The 10120-nt window shown below is 61.9% G+C and overlaps 1 protein-coding gene across 1 annotated transcript; it reads right to left on the bottom strand.

Moving 5' to 3' along the window:
- Positions 1-6864: 6864 nt before the first annotated feature.
- On the bottom strand, positions 6865-9590 carry Smim24 (small integral membrane protein 24). The gene is made up of 4 exons (XM_005405837.2): positions 9048-9590; positions 8484-8595; positions 8177-8239; positions 6865-7262 (listed from the first exon to the last, which is right to left on the bottom strand). Exons 1-4 carry the CDS (start codon positions 9238-9240, stop codon positions 7154-7156), a joined length of 477 nt encoding a protein of 158 aa, XP_005405894.1. The 5' UTR covers positions 9241-9590; the 3' UTR covers positions 6865-7153.
- Positions 9591-10120: the final 530 nt, after the last annotated feature.

Genomic DNA, 10120 nt, shown 5'->3' with positions numbered 1-10120 from the left:
AAAAAAAAAAAAAAAAATTCCTTTAAGAAAATTTCCATTTTTTTCCTAATTTGCACGAAATTTTCTACCACATGACGTGCCTTGCCTTGGAGAATAAGTATTATTACCTTTAAACAATATCCGCACAGTTGCATGAAATGCACGTGTAGTTAAGCAAAAGAGAGAGAAAGAGAAAACAATGACATAAAAAATAAAAATTGAAAAGGGATGTATTTCTATTTGTAAGAAAAAAATAAATAAATAAGAAAATGAGAATTTTTTAAAAAGATGAAAATTGCTATGAAGTAAGCCACAAAAACAACCCCCTCCCGCTGTGGTTTGCCCTGCGCCCCCCCCCCCCCCCCCCTGGCTCTGACTGCGTGGGGGTGTGGCTGCTCCCTGGTGCTCGCCTCTGCCACCCCTGGCCCCAGTCCCAGGACCCCCGGGGTCAGACCTCAGGGGCGAGCCCTGGTCCTGGGTCAGCGAGGCTCTCTGGGGTCACTGGGCCCAGGGCACCCCCCACATGGCACGCACAGACCCCAGGCGGTCCCCCCACCGCAGAGTGGCCACTTTGCCCGCAGCCAGAGCCCCCAGCCCTGTCCCCACCCCCTAAGCAGGCTGGTGGGGTCAGATGTGTGCCCCACCCTCACGGCAGCCCCTCCGTCCCTCTGTGCACCCCACCCTCCTCACCAGAGGACCTGACTTCCCCTCCATCCTGGAGACCGGCCGGGGGTCCCCCCACTCCCGTACTCCGTCTTCCAGCTGTGAAATGAAGACTGCTATGAAAAACAAAACATCCCCCCATATATGCAATATCTGTCTGTCTGTACCTGGGGCCGCACTCAGTCGGTGGAGGGACACGGGGGGATACTGAGTCACGGGCCTCTGTCCTGGTGTCCTGCCAGCCTGGCTCTTGTCTTTGATTTGTTTTTCTTGTTCTTTCTTTTTTTATTTCCAACTTCCTTTGCTTTGATCTTGACCAAAGCCTAGACACAGCCCGCTGTGGGTGGGGCACCGGCTCCCCGCCCCCACCTTGCGCGGCCCTCCCGCCCTCCCTCGCGCCCTCGGAGGCACACCTGACCCGGAGTCACTGTGCTATGCTCAGCCCGAATTTGCTGCGGGTAGTCAGCCCTGCGTGCCCCAGGGTGCTTTTCTTGGGCTGGGAGAGTAGGGCTGTGCCAGGCAGCCTTTAGCGCCGGGTGCTTGGCCCCCTGGCTCCCCTCTCACGTTGTCTCAAGAAGTTATAGTTCTCAGTCCCGGGCCGCAGGGCAGAACCAGGCAGAAGTGCCAGAAACCAGGGTTCCCCGTGCAGCCCTGCTTTGGGCATTCACAGGTGTGGAAGAGGGTGGCGCCCTCTCCGGGTAGGGGCAGAAGGCTGTTTTTTTCTTTTTCTCTCTCTTCCATGTGTGAAACTGACACCCTCTCCACCCTGTTGCTCCCAAGCCCACCGGCATCCGCCCACCTCCACCCCCAGCAAAAAGCTGCACCCTGCTGGCCACGCCCACGCGACATCCCCAGCCCACCCCAGGCCCAGCGTGTGCCCTTGAGAACAGAAGGTGCCAGACAGATGCAGATCCCCGGTCCCCGTCCCCACATGGGGACGCCCAGCCGGGTCAGCTGTACTTGGCCGGGAAGAGGGGCACCTGGGGTCCCCTGTCGGGGCCTGGAGCCAGGTTCTGAGCCCAGACTCAGGCAGCCGAGACAATCAGGAGCGCAGCCGAGGAAGCGGGAAGCACCAGGGCCGGGGGGTCAGCGCAGCCCCGAGGTCCCCACGCGGACGCCGCTGACCCCCAGCCGCCGTGTGTCCTCCGCCTACCCCGTGTCCCCAGAGGTGTCAGCACCCTGGCACAGGCAAGAATGGGAGAACGGCTGCTCGCGGTGTCCCACGTGAGACCGGGGCCGGGGGCCTCCGGGAGACAGCGGGCCGCCCCGCGGTACCGACTCCCCAGGACAGGAGCGTGTTTCTACGACAAGGTGACAGCGCCGCTCTGATCTCAGCCCTGGCCGCTCCCCGATCCTTGGCTTTTGCTTCTGTGGAGCGGTCGGGGGTCAGATCCGCACCCCGGGACCCTGGGCGCCGGCTTCCTCCTGCTTCCTGTCCTCCGGATGTTTCCCCCCATGCACCCCCTCCATACTTCCCCGAGGGTCTCGCAGTGTTGGGGGTCAGAGCAGGCCCCCGGCGAGGCGGGGAGGCAGAGTCAAAACCACGCAGTGGAACTTGTTGCCCGCGATACCAAATTAGACTTCTCCCAAGCAGTGCCTCACAGGTCTGCTGGCGTGGTTTTGGGGCTCGCCCCCGACCCTGGTCAAAGAGGAGGAGGGGGACAGGAAGGAGAGGAGAGGGCCAGTGGGAATCAGAGCTCCAGAGAGGGAGGAAGCCTGCACCCCGGTCTCCCACTCCCCAAGGGCACCTGCACCCCGTCTTCCCATCACAGGTCCCAGCCAGGCTGCCGCCCTCTGAAACCAAAGCCCTTTCCCATCCGGGGCCCCAGCCCACGCACCCCAGTTTCCTGCGCACCCCAGCACGTGGAGAAGCAGCGACCCGAGGGCCGAGCCCGGCCGGGCGCGGCTGGGGGCGTAGGGGGGTCTCGCTCCCTCTTCCCATCGTTTTCGGGTGTTGATTCTCTTTTCACTTTCCCTCTGAGATTTTTTTTTGAGATTGTTGTATCCATTTTGTATTTTACTCATAATACCAGGATAGTTCGTTCTGTTTTCTCGCTTTCCGCTTGCTTCCCACCCCGGAAACGTGCGCTCGCGCGCGCGAACATACACACACGCACGCACACACACACACACACACACACGCTCGCTCGCGCTCAGAACCTGGGGTGGAGAAGGCGCCCTCGGGTCTGTGGCCTCCGCCTGGCCGCTGTCCCTGCCCGCGGGGGGCCGGGGCCGGCCCGGGACGCCCCGCCGTCGCCGCCGTACACTCGCACCCGTTTTGGTTGCCCCGCCACCGCTGCGCCTACCTGAGCACCATTTACTGAAAGTGACTCTGGCTGTTATTTTGTTTGTTTCCCTATGCAAAAACTAAACAAAAAAAACAAAAACAAAAAAAACTGAAAAAAGGGGGTTCCATAAAAGATTCAATAAAAGGCAAAAAAAAAAAAAAAAAAGGAAAAATGTATAAAAATTAAACAAGCTATGCTTCGACTCTTTCCGGCCTGTGGCGTGGTCTTTCTGCGTCCGGCCGCGGCTGCCGTGTCTCGGGCGCAGGGACAGAGGCCGAGGACAGAGGCCAGGAGCACTTGGGGTGCCGGGCAGCGCTTGTGAATGGCCACAGGTGCCCCAGGGGACAGTCCACAGGGCTTCGGGGTGTGTGTGGTGGTCAGGACGGGGGAGCTCCTGGTATGGAGCCGGTGGAGGCTGGGGCCGGGCCCTGACACCGCAGCGCCAAGCCTGAGAAGCTGTCTTCATTATGTGGGGGCGAGGTAGAGTCCTCCCCCTTGTCTCCCTAAGGAGCCCCCTCCCCGCCCCACCTTCCCAGGAGCTCCCAGTCCCCAAGACATTCCATCAGTGCACCCCACAGTCACCCGTGGAGAGGCCCGGGGCACCGCAGCGCCTCCCCTCCAAGGCTGGGCCTGCCACGGGGTCCGTGCTTCACACCCGCGCAGGCCCCTTCGGCCTCCCCCGGCTACTGCCTGTCCTCGCACACGCGTGGCCTGAGCTCTGCTGCGCCGGCACCAGGCCCCGGGACGGCACAGGGAAGAGGACGCCCGGAATGGCCTCCCTCTGCAGAGCCCATGACTTCTGTCAAGGCAGGCTGGACAGTGACCGTAAAAATGAGGACACTGAGCCCGGGAGACCCAGAGTGCAACAAGGGCAGAGGAGCCAGCCTCACGTGAAGAGCAGGTTGTTTTTTTGTTTTTTTTTTTTTGACACGGTCTTGCTATGCAGTTCAGGCTGGCCTTGAGCTCACTTTGTAGCCCAGGCTGGTCTCGAACTCACAGTGATCCTCCTGCCTCGGCCTCCTGAGTGCTGGGATTACAGGTGTGCACCACCATGCCTGGCAAGAGCAGCATTTAGACAGAGGGCTAAGGGACAGGATTCGGTGAGCACCCTGAGTATCTGCCAGAAGTGAGTTCTGGGCAGAGGCACAGCTGTGCAAAGGCCCTGAGGCAACAGGAGCCTGGCACGGTGCAGGAACATCGAGAAGCTGGTGTGGCTGCAGCAGAGGGAGCGAGGGTCAGAGAGGGAGCAGGGGAGGCGGGGAGGGGATGGGCGGGTCATGCAGAGGCTTTGTGAGCTTCAGGGAGGACTTGGGCTTTGCTCCCAAAGGAGGTGGGAGCCATGGAAGGCTGAGGACAGGGGAGGGAGGGACCTATCTTGGTTTTACACCCCACTCCAGGAAGCCTTCCTGCACCTGCCCAGCAGGCCTGCTGCTGAGCTTCTGAGCACCCTGTATCCCCACGGTCTCGTGGTCCACTCAGATGAGCCATGTCTCCTCCAGCAGGGGGAGCACACGGACGGAGCAGTGGGTACACAGCTGTGGAGGGGGGTGGATGAGTAATGACGGGTGGGTGGGTGGGTGGGAGTGGGTAGGGATGAGGAGGGAGGCTGCCAGGTTGGATCAGCCACATCTTGGGACTCTTAGATGGGGTCCCCCAGCCTGCCCAGTAGGCCAGTCCTCTCAGCAACCCATCAGATACCTGAGGGTCAACAAGCAGAGTCCTCTGCTGCACAGGGCAGCTTCCGTCCTATCGGCAAGACCGCAGGACAGAGACCATTCTACCCTTTCCTACAGATGGGGAAACTGAGGCAGAAAGGAGGCAAGAATCATTGATAGGCTTCAGGCACACTATGACCGCCTGACAGGGCACCGCCCAGGGACAGCCACAGAAGACGCACTCGGCATGGGGGGACGCCGGAGCCACACGTCCCCTGCCTGTGTCCTCGCCGCCGGATGGGTGGGCCCTTCTGCCCTCAGCAGCGAGGTTCTGGCGCCCTCTTGTGGTCAGACAGGAGACGCTAGCCCAGGAACCAAGTCCGCAGCGGAGGCTGGGGGCAGCCGCATCCCCTCCTCCCCTTCCCCAGCCCCTTCAGCAGCGGGAGAGAGGGGACCAGCGGGAGAGACCAGCCGGAGTCGGGGCTCGACCAAGGCCAAGGGCTCAGCCCGGGCCAGGGGCTTAGCTAGGTAAAGGTGGATGCATGGATGGAAGGGGGTGGCGGTGGATGGGCCAGCGCATGGGCGTTGGCAGATGGGTGGGCGGTGGATAGGTGGACAGATGGGTTGCGGGTGTGAGTGGTCGAATGGATCACGGAGGGGTATGCGGAGAGCGGCTTTGGTGGAAAGGGATGGATGGGAGCGTGGAAGAAGGAAAGGAGGGAAGCCAGAGAGAAAGGGGTAGGCGGCTAAATAGACAGAAAGTGAGGTGGGTGATACAAGGGCATCACAAATCCCACTCTAAACATGCATCAGGTGGCAGGGGATGTAGCTCAGCAGTGCAGCACCTAACCGGCAAGCGCAGGTCCTGAGTTCTATTCCCCACCCCACACCCCCCAAAAAGAAAGAAACATGTATTAAGGCCAGGCGTGGTGGTGCATGCCTGTAATCCCAGCACAAGGGAGGCTGAGGCAGGAGGATTGTTGCGATTTCGAGACCAGCCTGGGCTACAAAGTGAGTTCAAGGCCAGCCTAAACTGCATAGTGAGACCCTGTCTCAAAAAGACAAATAAAACCACAGCTATGTATTAGGGACCAGTTTCATTGGTACAGCGCAAGCTGCCAAGTCTAAGGATGCCTCCCTGGCCCCCCAACTCCCTTACTCACACAGCCCTGAGGGCCCAGGGAGCCAGGGCAGGAAGGGAGGGGCTCAGGCAGGTGAGGTCCCGTCTGTCAGACTCGCTGCATTAGGTGGGGGGCACAGAAGGAGGGGGCACACTCTTTTTTGGCCACTGGGTGGGGAGCAGGGCCAGGCAGCAGCTAGGCAGCAAGGTTGAGGTCCCTTCCCCCCACCCAGTGTCTTACAAGGTTGGGCCTGGCCACCGCTTTAAGAAAGTAGGACTGGCTGGGGTCTTCCAGGCTCCGTCTGTTGTGGTCTGTCTGTCCTTGTCGCTGCCTAGCCGGTTGTGGGACAGAGCAGCTAGGCACTAGGCTTGGTAATAACTCATAAACCTTTTTTGTTTCCCCAGACATGGTCTTGCTACATAGTCTAGGCTGGCCCCACACTCGCGGGGTTCCTCCCGCCTCAGCCTTCTGAGTGCTGGGATCACAGGCAGGCGAACACCAACACGCCAGGCTCAGGTGGTTGGTTGCACAGAGAGCTTGGTGTCGCTGGCCCTGTCCCTGTCTGTCACTGTTATCTGGGAGCTGTTCTGCCCCCTGGTGGACGATCCTGGAAGTGTCTCAGACAAAGCTCCCCTCTCCCCAGCAGCCGGCCCCAGCGTGGAGCCCCAGACGCCCAGCTGATATCAAGGTCCTCATTAAGGAATGGTTAATGACCCGGGCAAAGTCCAGGGCACGGGGAAATGGGGAGAAGAGACACAGGGAGGGCAAAACCTGGGGGCCCTGGGGCACCCCACCCTCCAAGCGCCCAGGAACAGTCACATGACCCAAAATGCGGGGTGGTGGTGGTAATGATTCCCCAGCAGACAGGGGTGGGGCTCAAAGTCCAGCACTCAGGGCAACAAAACAGGATCAGCCCCATGAGTGTATGATGTGCCCAGCCGGGCAACCTGCACGCTGCCAAGTGGGAGCCTCCATCCCACCCGGGCATCGCCCAGCCCCAAGCAGCTGCCCCAGGAGAACCCCTATGGAGTGTGCGGTGCACACCTTTAATCCCACCACGTGGGAGGCTGAGGCGGGAGGATCGCTGCCAGTTTAAGGCCAGCCAGGACTACACAGTGAGACCCTGTTTCACCCCTCCCCGCCAAAACACCCTGAATATAAAGAGGTTGTATTAGTCTTTATTGGGTCCCTCAACAGTGAGCCCTTGGCCGGTGAGGCCCTAAGGCTGCAGGGGACAGGCACCTTCTGGCCAAAAGACATCGGGCAGAGGGAGAATAAATCAGGCAGTGGGTACAAACAGGCAGAGCCACGAGCTGTGGGGACCGGAAGAACTACTGGGCAGGGGTGGCCCCGAGGACCCCGCTGGCATCGCTGCGCGTCTCCCGGCTGCGGTGCTGCTCAGGGAGGGCCGCGCCGGGGGCCGCCCGGACGGCGGGGCGGGGCGTCTTCACATGATGGTCTTGATCTCCTCCTCGTCTGCGGGCTGTTTTTCTTCCAGCTCCAGGCCTAGATTGCTCTCTCCTCGTTTCTCCTTCTTCTCCTTCTTGCTTTCTTTCCTGTAGGGGACACAAAGGCCCCAGATGGTAACAGCGCCAAGTCGCTTCTCCTTAACTCCATAAAGGCGGAGCCGGCAGCCCCGTGCTCGGGGGCCCGGGTGCGGGTGGCGGGGTGGATGGATGGGAAGAGGACAGACAGAGGGAAGACTGGCTCGGAGGGCGGATGAGTGGGTGAGGGGACAGATGGGCGGGCGGTGGCTGCAGGGCGGGGGAGAGGTGGGGGAGGGCAGCGGGCCCCGGTGAGGCGCAGGTGGGGTCTGGATCTCACTCATCTGGGGAGCAGGAGTCCATTTCACTGAACTGGGCCTCCGCAGAGCCAGCCGGCCCTGAGGGCCGCACCCCTCCCCTGAACATCTCGGCCTCCACTTTGAGTCCCAGGCAGGCTGGTCCCTCCCCATCCACCTCTCCTCTGTCCACGCCGCGGGCCCCAGCACAGCCCTCAGCACTGACCGCGCCCCAGGCCCTCTCCACATCCTTGGCAGACACGGAGGCCAGGAGAGCTCGCCCTACACCACGGCCTTGTCCCGGGGGTCCCCAGGGCCTACTGTGTGCGGGCCACGCCGAGTCCTTGCACACTGGAAGTCACCGTCTAGAGCAGTGACCTCTGTGAATAGGAGCCTTTCAGTAGGTGACTAAATGTGAAGAAGAAAAGACGAGGGGCTGGTGGACAGGGAAGGAGGGCTGGTGCTCCGAGTGGGGAGTGAACTCCTAAGCAGAGCCTGAAGGAGGAGGAGCCAGCAGGAGGTAGAGAGAAAGGTGAGTAATCAGGGGGAACCGCACATGCAAAGGTCCTGGGGCAGGTGAGCGCTGGAGGGCAGTCAGGAGTCATTTATGCAACCCAGTCCCCTAGTTGCAAGGATGGGGGCTGCTTGGTTCCCTGACACCACACAGGTCTGCACGCGCTCAGACAGTACCTCGGGCCCATGGTCTCGTAAGGGTTGGGCTGCATTCTCTCGGCGGCCTCCTCATCGTCAGCTCTGCAGATGGAGACGGGGCATGAGGCTCGGGGAAGGGCAGGAGGTGAGCAAACGGCGGCCCTCAGCTCCCCCATAGGAGCTCCGGAAAGCAGGGGGCCCAGGGTCTAAGGAGGAGCAGGGGAAGGAGGTGGCCGTGGACACGGCTGAGCAGAGGAGGAACCGCAGCGGCTCAGGAGCAGTGGGGAGGGGGCGGAGGGCAGCAGCCCACACATGGGGGGCAGGCTTCGCGGCAGCAGGGCCCCACCTGGCTTTGGAGCACCACACGCGGTTGGCCAGCAGGAGCGCGAAGACGATGAACAGGAAGACCACGACGGCCGTCAGGCCCACCAGCCACGGCTTCAGGCGGCGTCCTGCGGCTGCCAGGGGGGGTGGGACTCAGAGGCGGGGGGAGCTGGGTCCCCAGGGGGAGAGGGACAAGGGTCTGGGGGCGCTCAGAGAACAGACCTCAGAGACTTCCCGGAGAGGGGCGGGGCTCAGAGGCGGGCGGGGCTTGGGGCGGGGCCCGCAGAGGAAGGGCGGCCGCAGAGCGCGGAGCAGGGCTCGGGGAGGGCTTATGAAGGAGGCGGGGCTCACAGGGGAAGGGGACCCGAAGGGGGACAGAGGGGGACCCTGGGGGAGCAGGGGGACTCCGAGAAGCAGGGTTGCAAGCGGGGCTAAGACAGTGGGGACCTCCGGAGAGGGGAGGGGCTCAGGCGGGGAGGGAACGGGGTGCCCCTCCCTGCACGCTCGCCCAGGGCGCAGTTTCTCGGTCGTGGAAAGTGGGCAGCCGGTAAACCCCAGACCGAACGCGCCCCCGCGACCCCCCTACCCTGCTGGGCCTGGACGGATGGCAGAAACAAGGTCCCCAGCGCGAGCAGCGTCCCCAGGGCGTTCATGGCCTCCGGTGTCAGGTCCGGGTCTGCGCCAGCCAGGAGCGAGCCAGCCGGGCGCCCGCGGGGATAAGGGCGGTGAGGCTGAGCCGCCGGGCCTCCCCACAGCAAACTCTGGACCCGGTGTAACATTAACTCCTCAGAACTCCGCCCTACCCTGCACCCCGCCCGGGACCAAGGGCCTCAGCACCCCACCCCGCGATCCCCAGCGCCCTGCGGTGCGAGGCCTGCCTGGGGTGACCTTGGCGTTGACCGTGCATCCCCTCCCAGCCCCTGCTGTGTGAACTCACGAATCCAACCAGAACATCAGTCACCGTTGGTGGCTTACACAGCGCCCAGGGCTCTGTGCTCAGTGACTCTGGATATTCTATTCCCTTCTGCTGGGGACCCAGATTTTGGACAGAGGTGCTGGAGAGGAAGCCCAGGGTCTTACACATGCCAGGCAAGTGTTCTGCCACACGCAGCTCCACCCTCAGGACTTTTTTTTTCTTAACTTTGAGACAAGATCTTGCTTAGTTGCTTAGGATGGGCTGGAATTTGAGATCCTCCTGCCTCAGCCTCCCAAATTGCGGCATCACAGGTATAGGCCACAGAGCCCAGCTGCTCTCCCCCAACATTTGGCCAGCCTTGTTTCAGAGAGCCAGGGGAGCCCCGGCAGGCACCGCCCATCAGAGCTGGGATATGAAGCCGCGTCGTGCTTCTACAACTGTTCCCGGCCTTGGGGACCCGACAGCACAGGGCCGCAGGCCACGCACCACGCCCAGCCCTGGACACACTTGTGTGGCTGCAGAATTGGAGACAGCACTGCGCAGAGATGACTCAGGCTCCGGTTCCCTCCTCAGCCTTGGTCCCTGGCTTGATTAGTGAGTCCTTCCCAGGGAAAGGGGGGCCCCACCCTGGCTGCCCGGACACGTGAAAGGGAGCCCGAGGCCCTCGCACAAGTCTTTAGGGAGCACCTGCTGCATACCCAGGCTCCTCCCTCGCAGAGGTCTGAGGTCCCCACGGAGCAGGC

Source organism: Chinchilla lanigera, unplaced genomic scaffold (genome assembly GCF_000276665.1).
Source record: "Chinchilla lanigera isolate Chin_1 unplaced genomic scaffold, ChiLan1.0 scaffold00094, whole genome shotgun sequence".
Taxonomy (NCBI): Eukaryota; Metazoa; Chordata; class Mammalia; order Rodentia; family Chinchillidae; genus Chinchilla; species Chinchilla lanigera.
This window is presented reverse-complemented; position numbering and strand designations above follow the sequence as displayed.